At 39.5% G+C, this 22,821-nt stretch overlaps 1 protein-coding gene across 1 annotated transcript in view; it reads right to left on the minus strand.

The window, feature by feature from the left end:
- Positions 1-4,909: 4,909 nt before the first annotated feature.
- Positions 4,910-22,821, minus strand: part of MREG (melanoregulin) — a 61,164-nt gene continuing 43,252 nt past the window's right edge. Inside the window, exons 3-5 of the mRNA XM_037850153.1 lie at positions 10,311-10,401; positions 7,291-7,454; positions 4,910-6,754 (exon numbers count right to left, since the gene is read on the minus strand). Coding sequence (XP_037706081.1) covers positions 6,620-6,754; positions 7,291-7,454; positions 10,311-10,401 — 390 coding nt within the window. The 3' untranslated portion in view covers positions 4,910-6,619. The remainder of the gene's footprint in view (positions 6,755-7,290; positions 7,455-10,310; positions 10,402-22,821) is intronic.

Genomic DNA, 22,821 nt, shown 5'->3' on the forward strand with positions numbered 1-22,821 from the left:
TGCTTTCAGAAGCTACTTAGTAACAGAAAGTGTTATGACCTGTGAAATGTAACAAACTGTCAGTTCATGTGCATATCTTTGGCTTACACAATTTTTTTTAATTGACTGGGTAATCAACATTTTAAAGTCGATAGCGCTTGCATAAAAATCATGTTTTGCTCTTCTCAAAAAATCAGAGTACCTGGCAAACAGCCATTCTGCACAAGGACGATCATTGGGAACTGAAGTAACTGTTCTTCCCTTTAGGGCAAAGGACACATGACACCCTTTGATCCACAATCTCTACCCAGTGGTCATTAGGGGCATTTGAGTTCATGACCTCTAACCTAAATTCAGAAATCATGCTATAACACTGGACATATAATTTTCAAACATGCATTTGAAAAAAACAAAAAGAAATCTCTCAAAATGCAATGAATTGTGTTAGAAAGAGTTCTAGTATTATGGCTGGTTTTTCTTTTCTTTTTTCTATTTTAAAATTTTCTGCACACCTTGTATATTTTTAAAATGGGTTTAAAATGCATCTAAGTCAATGTGGCCATTCAGCAAAAACCAAGTTTTTTGTTAAACACCAGTAATCTCCAGCAGTTAGAAAGAGGAAGGTGAAGTCTATCAAGTCTCTATGTCTCCCTGTAACATATGAACTTTTGCATTAGTCCCCAACGCTTTCCTTTCTCACTGAGCCCTAGATAGCAGATGTCTTCCCTATCAGTAAGACAGTAGATCTTAGCTTGAAGAAGACAGCACTATCGTCAGAAGTTATGCCCAGGAGAAAAACATAAAGTATTGTAGCAGCTTGATAGGCCAACTGGTAATCCTTAATTTGAATGCATACGCAGCCAGCCACGCTACACCAAAGCCTCAACCCCACCTCCATTTTTTCAAATCTTATAAAACATTGCCCTGACCTCTGGTCAGTGTGGACAATTAAGAAGTGCTGTCTCTCCTTCCACTGCCGAGGGCAGGGACCCATGTAGTCTCCTAAGAAATCTGCTCATTTTCTTGCCAAGCTGGACTTGTCCAAATCATTCTTTGGTCTGTCTACCCTCACAGTTAGGGGGAAGGCTGTCTTACTACACAGCTTCTCACCTTGCTCAGAACACTCCTCATCTTGCTACTAGATGGGATGTTGAAATGAAAGCAAGTCTTAGCCCAAATTCTGCTAAATATGCAACACTTAGTAGCCAGGGGTTACACAATCAATTCCTATAACGCCAGAGAAGTACTGTCTTCTATTTTCAGGCACTATATTGAAATGAGTGTTTCAATGAAACTTAAATGACAGTTTCATTCTTAGGCAGACACAACATTCTGATAACAGGATCAGATAACATGTTTTTAGGTGAGTCCTCTGTGAAGTAGATGCACAAAAGACAAATGGGGCTCTAGCCCTCTAAGTGTCAGTGAACTCAGCAGATTCTTAACATCTTCTGCAAAGATGATGGGGACCAGTCTCTCTAGCTAGCCACATGTCTTGACTACGACTCAATTCATAAATGAACCGTCCGGTTTAAATTTTGATAAAAGACTATTAAAATGATTAAGCAACCATTTCTAGAAAGCGTATTTCTGATTAGGATATGTCAAATACTAAATACATGTCTCTAAGATATGTGATAAAGTTCACTTTCACATATACATATTACGTACTATTAATGCTGAAGAATTTTTAAAGTAATTTGAAAATTACTGCATAGTTAATTGGTTGGTTTTGAAAAAGTAAGTATCCATAGGTCTGTGCTTTATCTGGCTATTATAAGTGTTGTAATTTTATTTTGCATTCACAATAGTGTTCTCTCCAAATTTATACTCACTAAATACATAGATGATAGATGAATAGTAAAATCAAATAAACCCCATTTAGCTACTAAGACGAAGTGATCCAAGGATGAGATGTGAGCTAAGACCTGGTTCACCAACTCGTTTCTCCTCATCCCAATGTTTTAAAACAGATATTAAAGGATTTGAAAATCAGAATCACAAGTATCCATTTGTGTGTCAAAACTGATATAGAAGAATACTCTGGAAGCTAATAATAACACTTGTTGAAATATTGTAAATAGAAAGTTCAAGGGTCATTTCATACTGTACATGGCTGTGATTTGAAAGTTATGAAAGTATTCTTTCAATGCAACTCAAGTGAATTTAAATATGTTTCTTGTGGTATTAGTAATAGAGGAATGATAACAGTAATGAGGAATGAATAAATGCCTTAATCCAATTGAAAGGAAGTCAGGTTTGCATCAAGGTTCCTCTCTAATAACTGGAGAGTAATCAGATAAACTAGTTTGTGCTGTTGTCAATACAATTCTCCTCCAGAGATTACTTCCTTTCCTTTAAATAGGCAACTTCTAGAGAAACTTATACCTAACATCTCAAATAAAGAAAGGTAACTTTTATGATGGCTTTTAAAAACAATTTCACCACTTAGGTTAAATGAATTTACAGATAATAATACCTACTTAAGATAAAATTTAAAAAACAATGCCCTAACATCAAGAATAAATATATTTATTTATTAGTGTATTGATAATGAATACACTTATTATTAATGTATTGCATTTATTTATTATGTATTATATAAATACATAATCACATATTATGATTCCCAAAATGATTCATAATGAAATAATGTGTATTTCAATAGATCAATGCTCTGGCTTGATCATACCAAAAATAAAGTACCATGGACGTGACAGCTACAAATGCAGACTTGAGTACTGAATTGGTGACTCAGATACTGTCACAATTGGGTGCCCTGGGGGGAGATTGGAATGCAAGAAGTTTATAAGCAAATGCATGTGGAAGACTGAGGGAATGGGATCGTGAGGTCTAGCTCAGCAATTTGAAAATTTGTAGGGCTGGCTGGCAGGCTTGAAACTTTCAGGCAGGAATGACACTGCAGTAAATTGGAGGAATTCCTTCTTCTTCAGGGAAAACTCAGTTTTGCTCAAAAAGCCTTTCAACGATTGGATGAGGCCCACCCAGATTATTAAAATAATCTCCTTTACTTAAAGGCAAGCAATTATAGATGTTAACCACATCTACAAAATACTTTCACAGCAACACCTAGATTAGTGTCTGGATACGCTGTGTATCATAGCCTAGCAGAGTTGACACATAAAATTAAACATCACACATCCTAAGTGAATGCAAACAGTTTCTCATCTTCCTTTCCAAGAAGCATGTAAAGAATGCATTTTGCCAGATCAATAGCCACATACCAGGCATCTGAGACTGTGTTAATCTATCCAGCAAAGACGGCATGTGTAGCACAGTAACTGCAATTACTGTTACTACTTGAGTTTGCAATAGTCCATTTTCATCCTCCAGTATCCATCAAGTGTTTATAGGGGCCAGGGTGGTGAATTAAATGCAATTACAACAAGCACCAACACCTCTGTACCCTTTAAGTCTTTTAAGAGTGGCACTAATCTCTGCCATCCCCCCGGGATGCAATTTTTATTTTGTTTACTAGCTTGGCCCAGAGCTAGACAGTAACTAGGGACAGTTTCAGAAGCTTCCACTTGACTTTCCCATTAAGATAGTTTTTAACCTACAGGCTACTAGTGCTAGTTCTGCCAATACTTAAGTATGTTCAGTCCAATTATTCATTCTGGAAGTGGGCAGATGACCACTGGGTAATTCTGTAGATCCAATGAACGCACTGTGAGACCTGGAGTTGAACTCCATTTGTTATCTGAATCCCATAAGCCCCTAGTCTAAAAGAGGACCACAATGTTACTTCTGGTCCCTGAGTACAATGCCAACTTGGACCCTGTGTCCCACAGACCTCAAGATGCTTGTGTACTCCTCTTTCCCCAGTGTACAGTTATCCAAGTAAGTGGCCATAGGTCCTTTTGAGGAAGGACTAGGAGAACCATTACAGTATACACAAGCAAGGGTGCTGCAAAGACCTTCTTCTTGGGACTTAGGAAAGGATCCAGCCTTTCAGACACTAGTTTCTGGGTCTAAAAACTATCCCAGATCTGGAAATTTGGCAAGAGATCATAACTTTTTGTTGGGGTGGCTGTGCTCCACCTCCTGATCATCCATCCTTGAGAACTTTTGATTGTAGTGCTTGAGCAACACTCTTACTGGTTATCCATCTGTTTTACCCCTAGGGATGCCACGTTCTATCAACCAGCTCCAAAGCTGTTTGCAGATAGCCCTCAGACTTGGCCATTCATTGTGATAACTGTGCCCACTCTGCTTCCGACAGTTCATCCCGGACCCTGGGCCTCATGATTTCATCCTCGGCGCTATGAGCAAACCTACTTCTGAAACAGCATCTGGCCTACAGAGCTACTGCTGAGCTTCTCAATGAAGCAAATGCCCCCTCACCAGTGCAGTCCTTATCAGTTTGGTCAAAATGTCTGCTGTGTCTTCCTGGGCACCCCCTTTAAAAAAAAAAAAAAAGTATCCATGAGACATGAAATCAAGTGTTGTTAATTACAGGATTTAAAAAAAAATTCCCGGTGCATATTAAAATACTATTTATAGAAAATGTCCATACATATACTATCTGAAATCTTCCCCCAAACATGGATGAACTGTGAGAAGTACTATAGGAGTCAACATGGAGACACTGAAGAAGTTAAGAAAATCTTCCTGCCTCCTGTGCATCTGTGGATCTCAACCCTGCTGAGCTCACTGTGACTTCTCAAGTGGCCACTTCAGCCACCCTCGAGCCTCTCTCACAGTGTCCACTTGGTGGACTGGACTTCACCACTAATCTGTGCCTTGACTGGCTTTAGGAAGAGGAGAGCTCCTTAAACCCATTCGCATCTCAGCTTCTCTATCCTTTAATTTAAAGGGTTTATGGAAAGAATCTCTGTTCCTTCTTATTTCTCAGAAAGGTGACACATACAGACCAAAATGAAAAGTAAATATAGAAATCTTTTAATTCCTTGGAAGGAAAATGTCCTGGATAATTCCACGTGTTTTTATAATCATAGAGACGATCTTATCCTTTTTCATTCATTACTAAAAATAAAGACTATGGTAATACTTTATTCTCCATAGATGCAAACATTTTCATATATTATTTTGACATAAAAAAGGCAGAAAGACAAAATACAAATTTTTAGTACAAAGATTAAAACAATATAATTTTCAAAGATTTTTTTGTTTTATTGTTTGTGTGCGTTACTGTTTGCATGTTTATCTTGCAAAAGCCTATAAAAGAGAGGGAAAATATGTACAGAATAATTTAAACAATATGAGAGAGGGAATAAGCATTAAATATACATTTTTTAAAGTTTAGCTTACTTACTAAACTAGGGAAAATGTTCCTGAAGCATGTCAGTTCAGTTGGCTTGCAATGCTTTAATAAGTGGAGAACATGGACCTCTTCTAACAAATATTTTAAACATTTTGTACACAACCAAAAGATTTACTCAGGATATGGAAATTTTCAAGTCATAATTCCCTGGACTCACTAAACACAAGTTACTTTGAAACCTGAAGTCAGATGTGAAAAATCTGTAAAAGTAAAAATATGGTCATTTTTCACAGCAATCTACAGATAATTCCTAGAAGTCCTTAAAGTCTTTCCAATAAAAAGAAACCACAACCTCCGGGCAGGCTTCTTGCTTAAATAGAAGTAACTTCTGAAACTGGACTTCTGAATCTGTAGGGAGAAACAAGCTGCACTGGCAGCATCGCTTCATTTTGGAGAAGCCTTTGCAGAACTGAAGAAAGCTCAGCAGTGACCTTCTGCAAGGCAGTACCCCCTACTCAGCTCTAAGTCTGCAGGAGGGGTCCCTGGGCAGGTTCAACTCTCTTACTGGCATAAAGTAAGCTGGAAACACACCAAAGAGAAAAGGAGGAAGTAGAGGCCAGGTGTTCCAGCTTACAGATGCTCTTGCAGATAAAATGCCAAGGGCTTCTGGAGTAGAAATGGACAATATGACAAAAATGAGGCAACCTGCTCTTGATAACATGAGAATTTAGGATGTGTGCACCATAACCGAAGACAGAACTTGCTACATGTAGGTGCAGGAAGCCCTGCTTGTGGGCAGTCTATTTGGAATTCACTTCTGGTGCACTCTCCGAACCCTCTCTATTATCTGATACACTTGTATTTCCGACTAATCATAACTGATACTCAAAAGGATGCCTCGATACCCTTCAAGTTTCTATACATTCTTTTTAATCAAAGAAAGGTCACATTAGGCCTAGTATTATTTTGGTGTTAGCCTATATTACACGAAATTCTTTCAAAGGGGGTAATCCATACTTGGACTCTATGATAGTTCTATCAATCATGTCATTTCATTAACTAGAATATCCCATGTTCCTAATAGGATTAATGGTTAGAACTTATTATACAACCAAAAAAATCAAAACTGGGGCAATGGGTTCTCTTGGAATCTAAGCACCCATTATGAAATGGCCCACCCACTGACTCTTTAACTCTCTTTGTGGGTGCCACCTGAACATTTCACAGAGTAAGGCCTCATGAAGATCAACTACCCAGACCCTCAGATCGAGCAGAATTCAGAGTCCTTCATCTGTCACTCAGCCAGCCCTCTACTTGTTCACATATCACTGTCCAACTTTGGTTGGCTGCTGAGTCCCAGTAGAAGAACTTCATTTCTGCATCTAAGCCGTTCCTTTAGGGACTTGGAAATGGAAGGTAGTGTACTTCTTTCTGGCCATTTGCCAGGCATGGGACCCCAGGCTTCTTGGGGTAAGTTCGCCTGGCGATGTTAAAGAACTCTTCTGCAGCGTCAAGAGCAATGAGACGGTCCTGGAAAAACAAACCAACCAACCTAAGATTTGCCATGTTGATGGGAAAACCAACCTAACAATAACAAAACCTGCCCTAGAAACAGTAATGAGCGAGTCAAACATTTATTACATTTTTCTCAACAAATTTAGAGACACACCTAAATCCTTTACTTACATTACTCATGAAACATTCCACAACTTTTAGTCTTTTCAAATACTTTTTCAACCTTAGGTTATACGAACAATTTTCCCCACATCTCCTTGCCCTGTAAATGATTCAAAAGCTGACTGCACAGCAGAATCAGCTGAAAAATACAGATTCTTTAGCCACAACCCCAGCCTTAATTGCTCTCAGTGGGATCCAGAAATCTGAGCTGATAAAGCCCTCCAGGTAAGTCTGAGGACACCAGCATCATCTGCAACCTCATCCTGTGGTGCTGCTGGGGCTGGAGTGATGAGCACATAAAACAAAATGCAGTGTTACTTCATATGCTAAACAGAAAAGGTGAAACTTTAAAGGAAAATCAAGACAGATGGAAAAAGGCTTCCACTTACCACAACAAACAGATACCTCTCTGAGAGCTCCCAACTTGTTGGAAAAATACTGGTTTCTTCAGCCAGTTTTAACAGCATCTCTTGAGCTTTCCTTGTGTTTTTAGAATCACTGATGGTGCTGAGTTTAGTAACTGACAATAAAGAGTCTGCTTCCTTTTGAAAACCTAAGGTAAAAAAGAAATTTATCCCTCATTTAAAGTAAGGTAGCCACAAGGAAATGATTGCCCTGCAGTAAGTACTCAGAAGATTAAGGAGGGACCCAAATGTGGGTTCTATACAAATGTCAGAAAAGGCATCAATCCAGGAGCTGCTCCCCAGCTCAGTGTGATCAGCGAGGTCTTCAATCAAAATCCTTTTTGATCTTTCTTCTTATTGATTGTTCTTTACTTTTAAGTCTCGGATGCTCACCACTGACTGCTTTCTGTCCTTTATGGGGTTTTGAACTCTATTCCTATGCCCCACTCTTCTCCTCATCCTTGGTCCAGAACCCATATCTGCCCCCCAGTCTCCAAAGTGGTCACCTCCAAGCCCCTACTTCTCCAAGCCCTGATTCCCTTCCCTGGGACAGTATGGTTGGCTGGTTAAAATTACTCATGCAAAGGTATAAAAGACTCACAGGCTTAAATCTGCCAAGTTACTTGCACTGCAAAAATGAGATTATGAATACCTAAGAATACTGAGTGAGCAAAGAGGGTAAAGGTCCCATTCTACCCATTCCACCCCAAGTAAAGCAATAGGGGACTAGTAACTTGGCATCCCACTTTCGAAAAGTTATGATTCCAGGGTGTCATGTTCTCTTTCAAAGCAGAAGGATGGAGCACTTCAAAATTGATTCATTTTTACTTTGGGTATCTGTGTGACACCTGAGACTCAGAGCTAGAGTTCAGCAGCTATGAATGTCAGTATTATCCCATAAAGCAATGGTTAAAAAAGCTGTAAAAGAGATCATACTTCAATTAGAGATATGAATGAAGCACATCTGGTTAGGACTATGGCAAATCAGACTAAAGGGTTAAGGATGATATTGACGGTGTTTTACTTCAACTTCTGTGTGAGACCAAAGGAAGAGATGTTTATTTGGTGCAAAATCTATATTTTCCATATAATTTAACTTGTATGGTCAGTTTATTCAAACACCATAATTACATGGAACTTCGAACAGGGAGTGAGATCTGGTTGGTTTGAACAGGTTTGTGTGAAGCTCCAATACATCTCAAAGTAATCTGGGCAGAGAATAAAAATGTATTTGCAAAGCCCCCTTGAGGGACTGTGGAAAAATGTGGAAATACTAAATTTACCCACCTGGGGAATTAATGATATTCTCACAAGCACTGGGGACTACCCATTTAGAAGGCTGAGCCCTCAATCTTGGGGCCTGCCCTTATGAAGCTTGTTACTGCAAAGGAGAGGCTAAGCCTACTTATAATCGTGCCTAAGAGTCACCCCCAGAGAACCTCTTTTGTTGCTCAGATGTGGCCTCTCTCTAAGCCAATTTGGCAAGTAAACTCACTGCCCTCCCCATTACATGGGATATGCCTCCCATGGGTATAAATCTCCTGGCAATGTAGGATGTGCTTCCCAGGGATGGCCCTGGCATAGTGGGATTGACAAAGCCTTCTTTGACCAAAAGAAGGGTAGAGAAATAAAACAAAACAAAGTTTTAGTGGCTGAGAGATTTCAAATGGAGTCGAGAGGTCGTTCAGGTGGGCATTCTTATGCACTATATAGATATCCCTTTTTAGGTTTTAGTGTATTGGAATAGCTAGAAGGAAATACCTGAAACTGTTGAACTGCAACTCAGTAGCCTTGATGCTTGAAGACGATGGTATAACTATATAGCTTACATGGTGTGACTGTGTGATTGTGAAAATGTTGTGGTTCACACTCTCTTTATCCAGTGTGGGAGGGCCAGCCTCACTGGGAGCCATGTAAACCTGACTCAGCATCTCCATATAAACAAGTTGGGTCATAAAACAGCTGTGCTTTGATTTGAGGGTACAAAGCAAATTTGATGAATGAGACCATCGAGAATCTTTCCTGACATTTGGCATCTAGCACCACAGACTCCCTCAATTTAAAAAATGACCGAAATAAATATATGTAAGGGAGCATTAAAAAAAAAAAAAAGATGAGTAGTAAACTGGAGACAAAAATTAAATGAATAATGGGGGGAATGGAGGGTATGGAGTGTTCTGGGTGTTCTTTTTTACTTGTATTTTTATTCTTATTTTTATTTTTTTGGAGTAATGAAAATGTTCAAAAATTCATTGTGGTGATGAATGCACAACTATGATGGTACTATGAACAACTGACTGTACACTGTAGATGACTGTATGGTATGTAAATATATCTCAATAAAACTGAATTTACAAAAAAAGCAAATTAGGCAATATGCATTCATGAAAGAGTTCTGCAAACAGTAAAAAGTTATACCAAAAATTGATCCATTTTTAAAATATTAAAACAAGCTTATTTTATAATCTCAGTGCAGTATTTATTACATCACCACCCTGTTAGGATTAAGAAAACTAATATCCAATATTTACCCTAATGCCACAGGTATTTTTTCCCACCTTGAAGTTTTCCTTCCCTTTAGTCCTTCTGAAATTGCATACTGAGTTTCTTATCTCTCTTACAAGCAACATTTCTCCCAACCTGCCTCTCTTATAAAGCTATTACTAATTGGCCAATCGTCCCCATCTTATTCAGTCAACGCTCAATGCCCAAAAAATTCAATATAGTGTCCACTTGACTCCACTGCTCTTGCTGTCCTACAATGAGGACACATGGAGTAGCACATGGCAAATGTGTCCTCAAGACATGGGCTGGTGATAACAGACGTATCAGGTGTTTACGCCTGAGGATACAAGGAGGGTAGGAGTGGGAAAATAATTAGTACAGAGCAGCCTTCAAATTAGTCAATTACTTACATTCCTTTTACAAAAACCATGGTGGAGAAAGTGAAGGGTAATGATCACAACTAACCATTTTTCCCATTTCACTATCACTTTCAGACTCACCTAAATCTTCTAAAATGCGTTTCCATCTGTTTCTTACTTCCCTTCGAATATGCCGCAGGGTATAGATATCATAGTTGAGTTTTTGCCACTCCTGTAGGAAAACAAAAATTCAGTTTTATTTGTACCCTTTGGCTTATCTCATTCCTGAACTTCAAGTTGTTTAAACATGCAGCTCTCCTCTCCACTTATGTTCACGGCATGTCTGAAAGAAGAAAGAGAGATGGATGACATAGAATTGACAGAAATACCATCCACTACCATTTCTGGAGAATCTGTTTTTACCAGGCATATGCTCTTGACATAAATTATCTTATTTAAACTCTTCACATTACCTATTGTCTCTACTTCAGTGTTCTCACCTATAAAGTGGGGATAACGATGGCCAACATTCCTTATAAGATTGTTATAAAGTGTGAAGATGTAAAAGCACAATACTCACACACAGTGGGCACCCAATAAAAGCCATGCACTGCTAAGGTCATTTTACAGGTGAATAAATGAGGCCCAAAGTGGTTACTGATTCTATATCATCCAGCTAATACGTATCAAAATTGGTATTTGAACCCAGTTCTGGCTCCAAAATTCATAAGACTGGCATACAAAGAATTTAGGTCTCCCTTCATTAACAGAAAAAAGTAGACTTGGAAACCCCAAGTTTCTGGATTCCCAGTCAATGCTTCCTTCACCGTATCTCAGGACCTTTTTCATTTCAATTCCCTTGACAGGATGAATCTTTCAAGCATTCTGGAGAATTATTAAAGGGTTATCATTCTGAGCACTTCTTTATCAGTCTTAAGGGTAGCAGGCCATCATGGCCCTAATTCAGAAACTCAAATCCTTCAGAAGCATTAAAATCTTCATTGAAATAATCTTTCCTTTAAAATGTCATGGAAATCTGTTTCTTAAAGAGCCTTATCGTTGCAGAGCAGTCATTTGAGAAAGTATACATTCTCCTTTTCCTTAGCAAAAACATTAACAGTGCAATACTCCTGATGCACAGTTTAAAAGAACATCATTTCTAAATGCTCAATTTAAGATGCAAGTTCTGTGATATTTTGGCTCTTCTAACTGAAAATGTTTCAACGATGCTATTATTTCCCTTCTAAGCTCCTTTCAAGGCTTGCCTTGATCATTGCAAATCAACTTTCATGACTGGTTAAGAGAAATCAATTTAGATGTCATTTACAAATATTTATGGATATAACTTTGAAAATGAAAGCTAGCAAATAAAGTGTTTTGTTACGACTTCATCTTAGATCTTTTATCTGAGGATATGGCATCAAAAGAACATAGGCTTTCAGCTATTTTCTGGAAGTTGGGAAGTGGTAAATTCAAGCACTCCTGGTCCTCTTGTGTACTTCTGGTCCTGCGCGTGTGTGTACACGTGTGCATGAATGTGTGGTGACTGTGATCAGGGATAAAGTCTGACCCTAGAAGAGATCAAAGTTAACTAAGTCATCTCAGAAATATGTAACTCATCTTTAGCATCACGTTAAAACACACCATATCCCCAACAGATTGTAGTAGTTGTGAAGAGAAAATATCTCAAGTATCATTGTTTTCACTGGATAGGACTTAATATACTTAATTGGCATTTCAAGTCTGGCGTATTGGAAAAGTTGCTGTACTGGTGGAAGCTTGAGCCAGACTGTCCGGGTTTGAATCCCAGTTCCATTATTTATTCACAAAGTGACTTTGGACAAGTTCTTAACCTCACTCTGCTTCAGTTGCCCCATCTATAATGTGGGGATGATAATACTACCTATTTCATAGGAATATTGTGAGCATTAAATTAGTTAATACAAGTCTTTAGAACCAGGTTTGACACATCCACCCCCCAAACCAGTGGAGACACAATTAAGAATCAATCCTCCAAAACTCAGGGTTATTCCTATTACAGGAATGGAAAACATTACACCTTACATTACACAGCATCCTATTGGTGAGAATCCCCAGGAAAAATTTTTCTCTGCTCTGAGCATCAGGTACAGTTTGACTTTTCCTGAAAACTGTTTTGTTTTTCTGGATGTGGTCAATTCTATGCCTGATCAGTTTCTGCTCTTACCTGAAAATTTAGAGACCTTTCAAGGAAAATCTATAGTATTTAATACATTTAATACATTGAGTTACTACCATTTTTTGCTACTCTTTACGTCTTTATTCAGATTTTTTCTCTTTCTTTTCTTCTAATTTATGCTATTGCACTGTATTTTATATGTTACTTTAAATTAATTCTTTTTGGTAAAAAGAAAAGCTATAAATATACAAAATATTAGACAGAGCAGCCCTGTGTTTATCCTCAAGGAAACTGACTCTGCTCGCTAGACGGAATGAAAAGTGGCCAGACTCTTTAGCTCCACTTGATTAGAGACCCATGCAATCTATCTGCAGATGAGCTGGTTAAGACAGTCACAAAACCTCAAGTTATGTAACAAACCACCAGGTGGCTTCATTAACTTACGATTAAAAGTCTCCACTACTTTTCCTTTTTGTTCCTTATACTGATGTTTTTGGCCCTTGTTCTCTTAATTAAGCTGAGCCAATTGTCTATTTTTCACAGACCCATTCATCATTGGGTCATCCAGGATTCAGAATTTTTTCCCTTTCCCTTCCTGCATCCATCTGCCAGTTATTACCCTGTTCCTGAATAACAACAGTAAATGTTGCACAAATTCATCCAGTTTCAGTGTTTATTACTCTGATAAAATGTTTGATGGGGCAACAACATATAACTAGGAGTAAAAAATGAGATTTTAAAAATCTGCTAAGGATGGATCCACATCTGCTGCATCTTTACATTCCCCCCTTTTCCTGCAATGGCTTATACACTGACTGGCACATGACAGGCGCTTGTTAAGATAGTGGAATGAGATTATGTATTTCATGTACCATCTCATTACTGTTTGCTTTTGACAGGATAGCCATGGATAATAATATATAGAAGTACCCGCCGAATGCTTCATATAAAATGTAAAGCTCTAAAAACCGTACAAGCTGTGTAGGATTTTAACTAAGAATTGGCTTTTGAAAAAATAAGTGGTAAGAGGAGAATTTTAATTCTTCAACATATGGCCCCAAAAAACAAAGTTTAAATGTGGCAAGTGAAAAACTGTTGATGGCATAAAATCTTATCCAATCTTGTTTCTCCATAATTAAAGAAAGTAGCTCACCTACTCCCTGGCACTAGAGAACAAATCTTCTGATGTCCTTCTGCAGTTTTTAAGTTGTAATGATTTATTTTTTTAGGCTTGAGACAAATCATTTGAAAATAACATTTAAAGATCAGCTACTTAGTTTTCACAAGTGACTTAAGGCTCAATTCAACTAGAGATTGAAAGATGAAGTCTTATTTTCTAAAACAATCTTTTTTTAATTTTCCCACAATTTCTGAAATAATACACTGTGTTCAATGTGATGCTGTGTCCTAAACTCTCATAATGAGTGAATTAGTAAAAGTGTAATAAAAGAAATAGTGCAGAATTAATTCCAAAAGATACCTGAGAATCAGGTCAAATTGATAAATCACTGTAGATGTTTAGAGCTGAATTCTTGGGGCTTTTCACCTCTCCAGTTGTGGTCAAATCAGATTAGGGCTGCTAGATCAGTAGGTTGAGGCAACCACATGAAGGGCAGATCAAATCTCAACCTCCTGCATGATCCACAGCTAGCTCTCCTCCTGCTTTCCATCCCCATGAGCTGGCCTTGACCTTGACTCCTGGCTTAAGCTCCTGGAGCCCTCATTTTATCACACACAAAATGAAAACAACATTTGATTCTTGGCCAAACTATGTTATAGATAATATATCCATAACGTGAATAAATGAGATCGTTGAAAGGCATTTTTTTATTTCTTGTTAAAACAGTGAATTACACATTTAAAGAAATGTCCTCTAACACGGATTATATGTATTTTAAATATCTTAAACTCTTATAAAACTTCAAAAGGTACCGATTTATTTTTAATTAGAAAACAATATAATCACATGGAAATAAGAATTCAAAGAGAATAGAATAGTATAAAATGAAAACTAAAGTTTTACTCTCCTACCCCAGTCTCACTCAGAGTAGCTACTTTTGAACATTTCTTCTTCTTTTTTATTTTTTCTGGTGGCTTCTTCTATAACTCCAAATAATAAGGTTACACTTCTAATTCCTCATGTGTTAAATTTAAACTTCCTTTGTACTTCCTGCTATGGACAAGGGGGTAGTTTAACTCACTCTCTTCTCCCCAATCTCCTTGCAGAGGAGGCTGGAAAAGTGGGAAAACAGATTATCAGTAATAGTTTGGACCAATCATGAACCACCCCCCAGGGCTGGCACCTGGCTGCCCAACAAAAGCTGGGTTCTGGTGGCAAAGAAGAAAGGAAGGGGATGGACACTTGGGGAGAAACTGACAGGTGTGCTGTAAGCAGATATTTGATATTTTCTTCCCCAACACTTACTTTCCCCTTCTCTCATCAATCTGTCAAGTGCACCCAGATTTTATTTTGGAGAATAGTTCCTCTTATATTCTCAGATTGAAGAGTGGACCCTTGGTGCACTTGGTGCCAATACTTGGTGTACTGGCATACACCAATAACCTCAACTTTGGCTGTATATTAAAATCATTCAGGGAGCTTTTGAAAATACAAATGCATGGGATCCACTCCCAGTCCAATGAAATCACACTCCCTTGAAGGGGTACCAGGTTTGAGATTCACTGGCTTAAGCCACTTAGTATAACCCATCCCCCTGGTCACAACAATGGGTTCAGGGATGGCACATGACCTAACCCAAGCCAAGGAGATGCAATGAAATCCATGGGGGCCTCTAGGAGCAACCAGAAGAGTTGTTCCCTCTTCCTGGGGAGGCCGGGACGGGTGGTGTGAAGGTGTAAAGTCTGGAACTGCTTCTGTTGCTTTCACAACTGAGAAAATCCAGCAAAAGGAAAAAGTCAATGTTGGGAAGAGGACAAAATTGAAAGAATCACAGAGAAATGGAGCCTAAGGACTTTCTGGGTCTCTGGTCAAATATCATCTGAAGCCAATTCTACTTCAGGAATACTCTGAGTCAATTCCATTTAGGTTTAGAACACTGAAGTTCTTTTTCTGGCCCTTTGCATCTGAAAGATTTGTGTTACAAAGTACATTCATTTTGAGTACATAAACAAAAATGAAAATATAGACACTGACAAAATGCTAGTCTCATATTTTCCCACCTCTAGCATATGGATCTAATTCCCTAGGGATGGATATGGCTTATAGAGGATACAACGCTATTCCTGGATCTCAAGCTTTTTGTTCCAGGAGTGCCTTAGGTGATGTCGTAGATACAACAGCATGCCTTCTCTGTACTCAAGGCTCACCTGATGGTGGCTTCCCTAAATTCTCCCCATCAGAACAGAGCTTCTCCCTCTTGCAAGACTGTTACAACAGGGGAGAGAGGGTGGCTTATATCTTGCCGGCTAATTTCTTTCAAAGATCCGGGGGAGAGAGGTCTAACTACCATTGTTTAAACACTCCACTCCCTCACTTAAGAAGACAAGATAAATCCTTCTGGGTGGAATTAATGGTCAGTTCAAAGTTACATTTTGATTCATAATATTTTGAGCCAAAATATATTAACCATCTGAACTCCAGGTGTTAAGATGATCTTGTCTTCTGTCTTTCTTGGATGATGAAAAACCATCTTCAGAGGAAGATGCTCACAGTCTGGCTGAAATCTGCTTCATCTTCTTCTTTCCATACCCCAAGATCAGATTATCACAAACCGAACATTAAGGAGTGGTCCTTACGATAACTGGTCTACACAAAAACTCAGCCTGGAATGTCTTTCCCAAATTCTATAGATGAAGCTTTGGTAAACTTATGTAACTTGCCCACTGCCCAACCGCCAGTAGCAGTCAAGCTAGAATTCAAATCTAAGTGAATCTAATTCCAAAGCCCACATTCTCTTTAAAAGAAAAAGGAAAAATAAAAAAAAAAAAAAAAAAAAAAAAATGACTACTGATTGCTGCTTCCCCCAACCCAGCTTCTTTTTTTCTTATGCATTTATTGTTTAAGTTAGGTGACACATTCATATGACTCCAATTCAAAAGTTACTAAAGACTCTGTCCCCGAGCCATCAGTTCCCTCTCTGCAGGTCATTAAGTTACCAATTTCTCCTGTACCCTTCCATTTTTTCCCCATAAATGGCAACATACTATACTCTGCACTCTTCACTTAATAATATATTTTATTATATAAGGTTCTGGCTGCTCCTTTAGTTTGACTTTGTGACCATCTGGTACCATAGAGAAAAATAGAATATAATAAATGTATTCATTTTATAGAAAATGGGTCTCCTGAAATATTATATTACATTATTTTCTTAAATGTGCAGGAGTGAATGGAGGCAAGTGAGGCCTATCTGGTTGGCCTTTTTGAAGACACCAACCTGTGTGCTATCCATGCCAAATGTGTAATAATTTTGCCAAAAGTAAAAAAGACATCCAGCTAGCATGCTGCATATGTAGAGAACGTGCTTAAGAATCCACTTTGATGGGAAACATCTCTTTCCCAAAAAAAAAATTTTTTTTTCTTCCCTGTTATTGGTAGTTCTGAACATTAGATAATTTTTTTCCATGGGGTCAAAAGGTACCTAAGTATATGATTGTGAATGGAAAAATAGGGGACAGAAATCAGGTATTGGCAGTTTTTCCATTTTCATTTGTGTGTGAATTTTTAATATAAATGTGGGGACATAAAGCATTAATGTAAGTCAATATGTTTCAGCGAACAAGTTTCAACAAGTTCAACTTTATAACAATTATAAATAACCTGTTAAATTTTTCTGGATTTGCCAGCATTCGGATTTTTTTAAAACAAGTAAATTTCTTATTGATAACAACTAAATGGTGTTTGCAGCATTTGTATCACACAGTAGATTCCATCCATTCACTATACTTTTCCAACTGAGTTGTCCTACATGCAAGTACATGTTTTTAATGTTGTCTGTCTTCTGTGCTGTTCCTGTAAGTTTGCTATCAAAATATATTAAACTCCAAAAAAAAAAAAAAAATTACGCACCCACATGTATCGTGCACAATATATAACACTTTGGGAATTTCCACTTCAAATCAAACACTGACAGTAAAAGGAGAAACCATACAATTGTGGTTATAAAAAAAAACACTGCATTACAAAAATTAAACAGGTTCTCTATCGTAACTACAAAGTGTATAGTAGTCAAATACTTTTATGTCTTGGTAAAATGGATTCTTTGAACACTGTAACTGTTATCTCTTTCCTTTCAATTTTTAACAATTCACATCATCTTATGCTACTTTCTACTCACAATGAAAAGGGATTTTCTAAAAGAGAAAGCTCATTCTGACTGCTCCTCCAGTTAGTTTTCTTTCATTTTGTATCTAGTAGGAAATATCAGGTAGGAGAAAGATATGCAATACTTGGTGGGTATCTTGATTTTAAAAAGCACCTAACAAATTCTCTCATGTATGCCTTTCAGAGAAAAATGTGAGATGAATAATGCAGACTAGGGTACTTCTGTAGCCACTGAAGAGTACTTGAAACCGTTGATGTCAGTCTGGAGAAAGGTTTCTGGCAGTGCATGATAGGGCTCAGTTTTGGTGCCTAGCCACCACTTTTATCAGTGACTTGGCAAAGTCAAATGCCCCAAAAGTAGGACAGATAGCTAATACAAGGAATTCAAGAATCACAAATTGAAAACCTAACAAAGAGGGCATATGAAATACAATTAAGGGTTGAAATTTATCAGGGATAAATAAAAAATACATCATATTCTTTGGTTGAAAAAACCACCTGCCAAGTATCAGATGCAGGGACATGCCAACACAGCTGTCCATATGAAAAAGGCCTAGGGTTTGAATAAACCTAAAGCTCAAAATCCACCCAAAATATGGTATTCCATCTGCATTTATTGATTGTTTTTTTGTGCCGAGTATAGCCCTGGGTGCCTGCAAATATAAATAGTACACGGGCCCTGCCCTAAAGGAATGAAAATGTAGCCAACAAACTAATGCAATACTGCACTACATTATTAATAAAAGCATTGTTCAAAAGGAAGTAACAATCAATGTACTCTGCACAGAACACCTGGGGGACTCTGGATTTTGTCAGAATCATGCAGCCAGGAGGAGAGCAACCAAGGTGGTGTAGTGGTTGGAAACCACCATGGTGGCCTGGTGGATGGCTCTGGGAAGTAGAGGACTTCGGAAGGACATGATAACCTTCAAACTTAAACATCTGCTATATGGAAGAAGGATCCATTTTCTTTTTACTACATTGCTCCAAAATGCAGAACCAAGACTAACAGGTGGAAGTCAAAAGAGAAGAGTTTAGGCCAACGTAAGGAAGAGCTTTCTACTTGAAATGAGGGTTTTGTAAAATAAGGAGCCCTCCATCACTGGAATCAAAGTTCCAGGGTGAATATCATCTGTCAGAACCGGGTGGAAGACTGAAATATAATTTCTACAAGCTCTTTCAACATAATATATTTTTTTCTGTATCACTTGGCAAAATCCAAAATGGACTTAAAGGAGTTCTGCAAAAAGGAAACACATACACCCAATACTTATAGAGCATTTACTGTACCTTACATCACCTAAACTCTTTACATATGTTTACTCAGTTAATCCTAATAATGTGATATGCTATCTTGTGAGGTGGATACGATTATCATCTCCATGTTAAGAATCAGGAAACTGAGGCTCAGAGAGGTTAAGTAACTTGCCTGAGTTAGTGAGGAGCTAAGATTTCAAACCCAGGCAGTCTGGTTGTAGGGTCTATGCACTTAGCCACTGTCCATACTGCCTTTTAAAACAGGAAGGTAACAGATGGGCAAGGGAGGAAGGAAGGGAAAGAAGTTGAGGAAGAGAGGCCTGAAAGAGCAACTACTTACAGAAGACACCAAACTGAAGCCACAGCAGCTGTGGCTGAAGAGGAACCAAGAAAACACAATTCAAATCTTGGGAGAAAAACAGGACTTTTCCAGAGGCAAACTTTGCCCAGTCCCCGGCCAAGAATGCAACAAAATCTAAGAATGACCTTCTAAAGGATAGATTCACTGGGACAAAAGTGCTCTGGTACTTGCTTTGGGGTCTTCAGGTCTGCTGCCCCCTCCTCAGAGGAAGTGTAAAGGGCCTCAGAACCCCCTCCCACTTTTCTCATGCCTTTCTTCCCCCACATTTCATCTGCTCCACTTCATCTTTGAGGAGTGAGACAGACGCAAACCAAACCATTTCTTTCAAGTGCAGGAGGTGGTAGAGAGTGGCAGAAGCTGCAAAGGTCTGAGATCCTAAGGACTGAGGAGAAAAGGTGAGTATTTAGGACTTGAGTAAACTCACACCACAATCCAGAGGACTGAGCTGTGCTTGTCTGTAACAAAGAGTTTTGTGAGACTCGCTATACTTTCCTCCAACTATGGTTCAGGCTTCGGGACTGAGAAGCCACCAGGAAAGACTTACAAAGGTATGTGCTCTGTTCTTTCCCCCTGATGCCTCATCTCTCATCTCAAAGGAAACCAGCCATGTTCTTGTTCTTTTCTTGGGAAACTCCCTGGAGAGACTGCACCCTTCTTCTTCCATGCTTGTGAGATTATAGGATGCAAAGAATGCCTAATTCGGAAAGCCAGCAGAGTCTTCTAGAGAGCACACGTGACAAACCATAGTTGCACTCACATGACGGGCTTCCTCCTCCAGAGTTAATCAGCTGGCACATTAGATCATGCATCCAAATGCTTGACCTCACATGAGATGCCAAATCCAAGAGAAAAAGGATTTTGCAAGGATCTAGCTAACTTTTCTTAATACGTCAGCTGGTTTAGTCAATGTAGACAGCTACAACGCCCCCTCCCATACCCCTCTCGCACCTCAAGCTCCAGTCCATTTTCCACCCCTCCCTTCACGGCCATGTGGCTTGAAAGGGGAGCCTCCACTTGCTGTCCTCACATACTTCCCATTCCCCAGGCTCTAGCCAAGTCCTTGCCCCTGGCAATCTGCCTCCATCTGATTCCCTCCCCTGGAAAGCACGAACCTCCACCCTCCCCCACCGCACCAGCCACTAAAGCTAGACGTGTCTCATGGTCCTTTCCAAAGGTCCTCACCTTTTCTAAAGCATTCAATCCTCATGGCCACCCCTTCTTAACATGACTTTCTAGGTTTTTCTGGGAAAGGGGAAAAGGCATGAGCATTTATTAAGTGCTTACTCAGTAGAGTAAGCATTGAATCCTCCAAATGCCCCAACTTCTACTGTCACCACTTCTCTGTCAGTGACTCCCAAATGTCCTTCTTTAGCCCTGGCCCAAAGTCACAGCTCCAGGTCTCAGTTTCCATCTTTCTGCTGGATGTGTCCACACAGATGGCCTGCTGACATAGCCATTCAACAGATCCCAACCAGATGCACCCCAGCCCTCGCCAAGCCAGCTCCTTCCCTCTTAGGTCCCCTATTTGGTTAATCACTGCCCACTTCCCTTTAATTACACCTGGGGAGTCCAAATCCGTCACTTAACCTTATCGATTGTCCCTCGGTCACAAATATCCCCATTTTCCTATTCTCACTGCCTCTTCCTTTATTTGCCTAAATGGCTGCAATAACTGGTCTACCTGCTTTTAGATGCTAACATTTCCAGTCTCCTCTCAACCAGTTCTCCTCCTAATGGCCATTTTGGGTCATTTCCCTCTAGTCAAACTTCAGCAGTTTCCCACCACTTTCTGAATAGTTGTAACCCCAAAGCAGGTTCCCTGTGATCTAACCCTTGCAGTCTTGTTCTGGCAATTTCCCTCCACTCACATTATGCACCTGCCACTTGAGACCACGACTTCATTCTCCAGCTCACCTTGAACCTGCATGCCTTTGACCATGTTCAAATCACGGTCTCATTCCTCTTCTATTTAAGACCTACTCATCCTTCAATGGCACCGTCTCTGAGAAGCCTTGGTCTTTCTTACCAGTTAAAAGTAATTGCTTCTTCCTTTGAACTTCCTCAGCAACTTGTTTGTTATATCCACTATGGAAACTAGAGTAGTTATTTACAGTAGTTACATAGGTAATGTGTTATGCTCCCTTCCCTACTAGGTTAGGGGCTCCATGAACACAAGAACCAAGATTCGTCCATGTCCTACACAGTCTTCTGTGCACAGCAGGTGCTCCAATGGGTTTGCTGAACTCAACTACATAAGGTGATGCACAGAAAAGCCAAGGCCAGTCAGTGATTGAGTGCCTATTCTGAATATAAAAATCAGCACTAAATCTTATCAGGAAAAGCCATTTGCCTATAAACCATGCATAATCTGAACAAACAGGCTTATATATTCAAGACAGTTTGATTCCCATATTTTTGGAAAGCAACAAATGAACAAAAAGTGAAATAAAATGATCCATTCACCTCTTGCACTCTGTGCAGGATCAAGCATTTAATATTTGAGAAGGACTTTTCATCTACATCTCTTTAAATACTAATAGATATTGAGGATCCAGTGTGTGGCAGGCACTGTCCCAGGCACTATACAAGTCCTTGCTTTCATCATAAAAAGCCAACGAGATGCGTTTTATTAATTCTTTTCTGGAGATAAATTAACTAAGGCTCCAAGAGATTAAATAACTCAGTCGAGATCTCAGTTATGAAGAGGAGAACAAAACCTAAGCCTAAGTCTGTCTGATTCCAAAACCATAACTGCCACTCAATTGGGCCCAAATTAAGCTCACCACATTGTCTTTCTCTCACCACTATGGAAACTGAGACACACAGAGAGAAATGGAAGATATGTGTGCCTACTGTCCTTCCAAAAGCAGCTTCTGGCATGGCCACTCGGGCCTAGAAGACAGATGGGCCTCCCTCCTCTACTCTCCAGCTGCTCCTCGCCAATACTCTCTTCGCTGCCTAGCAGCAGGAAGTCGGATAAAGCCATCAGATTCCAGTGCGAAGGGCAGGCTGGGGAGACATGGCAGGGAAAGAAGGTGAAAGAGTTGGTCCAGCAGAGGCATCAAGGCTACCTACCCAGAGGGGCATCCTCTTTTAGCACTATAAAAGCCTGTTCTCTCCGTCCACCAGAAATGGTGGGTAAGTGGAAATGACAGGATTACATGTCAGTGTTCTGAGACAGCTGGTCCGCTCATTAGCCCTCTGTCACCACCTTGGCCCAAATGGCACAACATCAAATGACAAGAGCAGAGAAACCCAGTTTATAAGAGGACAAACAATAGACTTGCACACTGGAGGAGGACATGGCAGTGAGTGGATGCCACGGAGGAGCCAGTGCCAGGGAAGTAGCACTTAGGTCCGTGGGGGCTCCAGGACTTGGAGGCCCTCCACCGGCTCGCAAGTGCTGGCCCCATTGCTTCAGCGAAGACGTCTCAGCTCACAAGTGCCGGCTCTATTGCTTCAGCCTAGACATCTCAGCTCACAAGTGCTGGCTCTATTGCTTCAGCCTGGATGTCTCATCACTCCGTAGCACCCACTGCAAGAAGGGGCCAATGGGAATGAGTCTTTTCAGTTGGGCTAGACAAACTCTAAG

Source organism: Choloepus didactylus, chromosome 9 (assembly GCF_015220235.1).
Source record: "Choloepus didactylus isolate mChoDid1 chromosome 9, mChoDid1.pri, whole genome shotgun sequence".
NCBI classification, from domain to species: domain Eukaryota; kingdom Metazoa; phylum Chordata; class Mammalia; order Pilosa; family Megalonychidae; genus Choloepus; species Choloepus didactylus.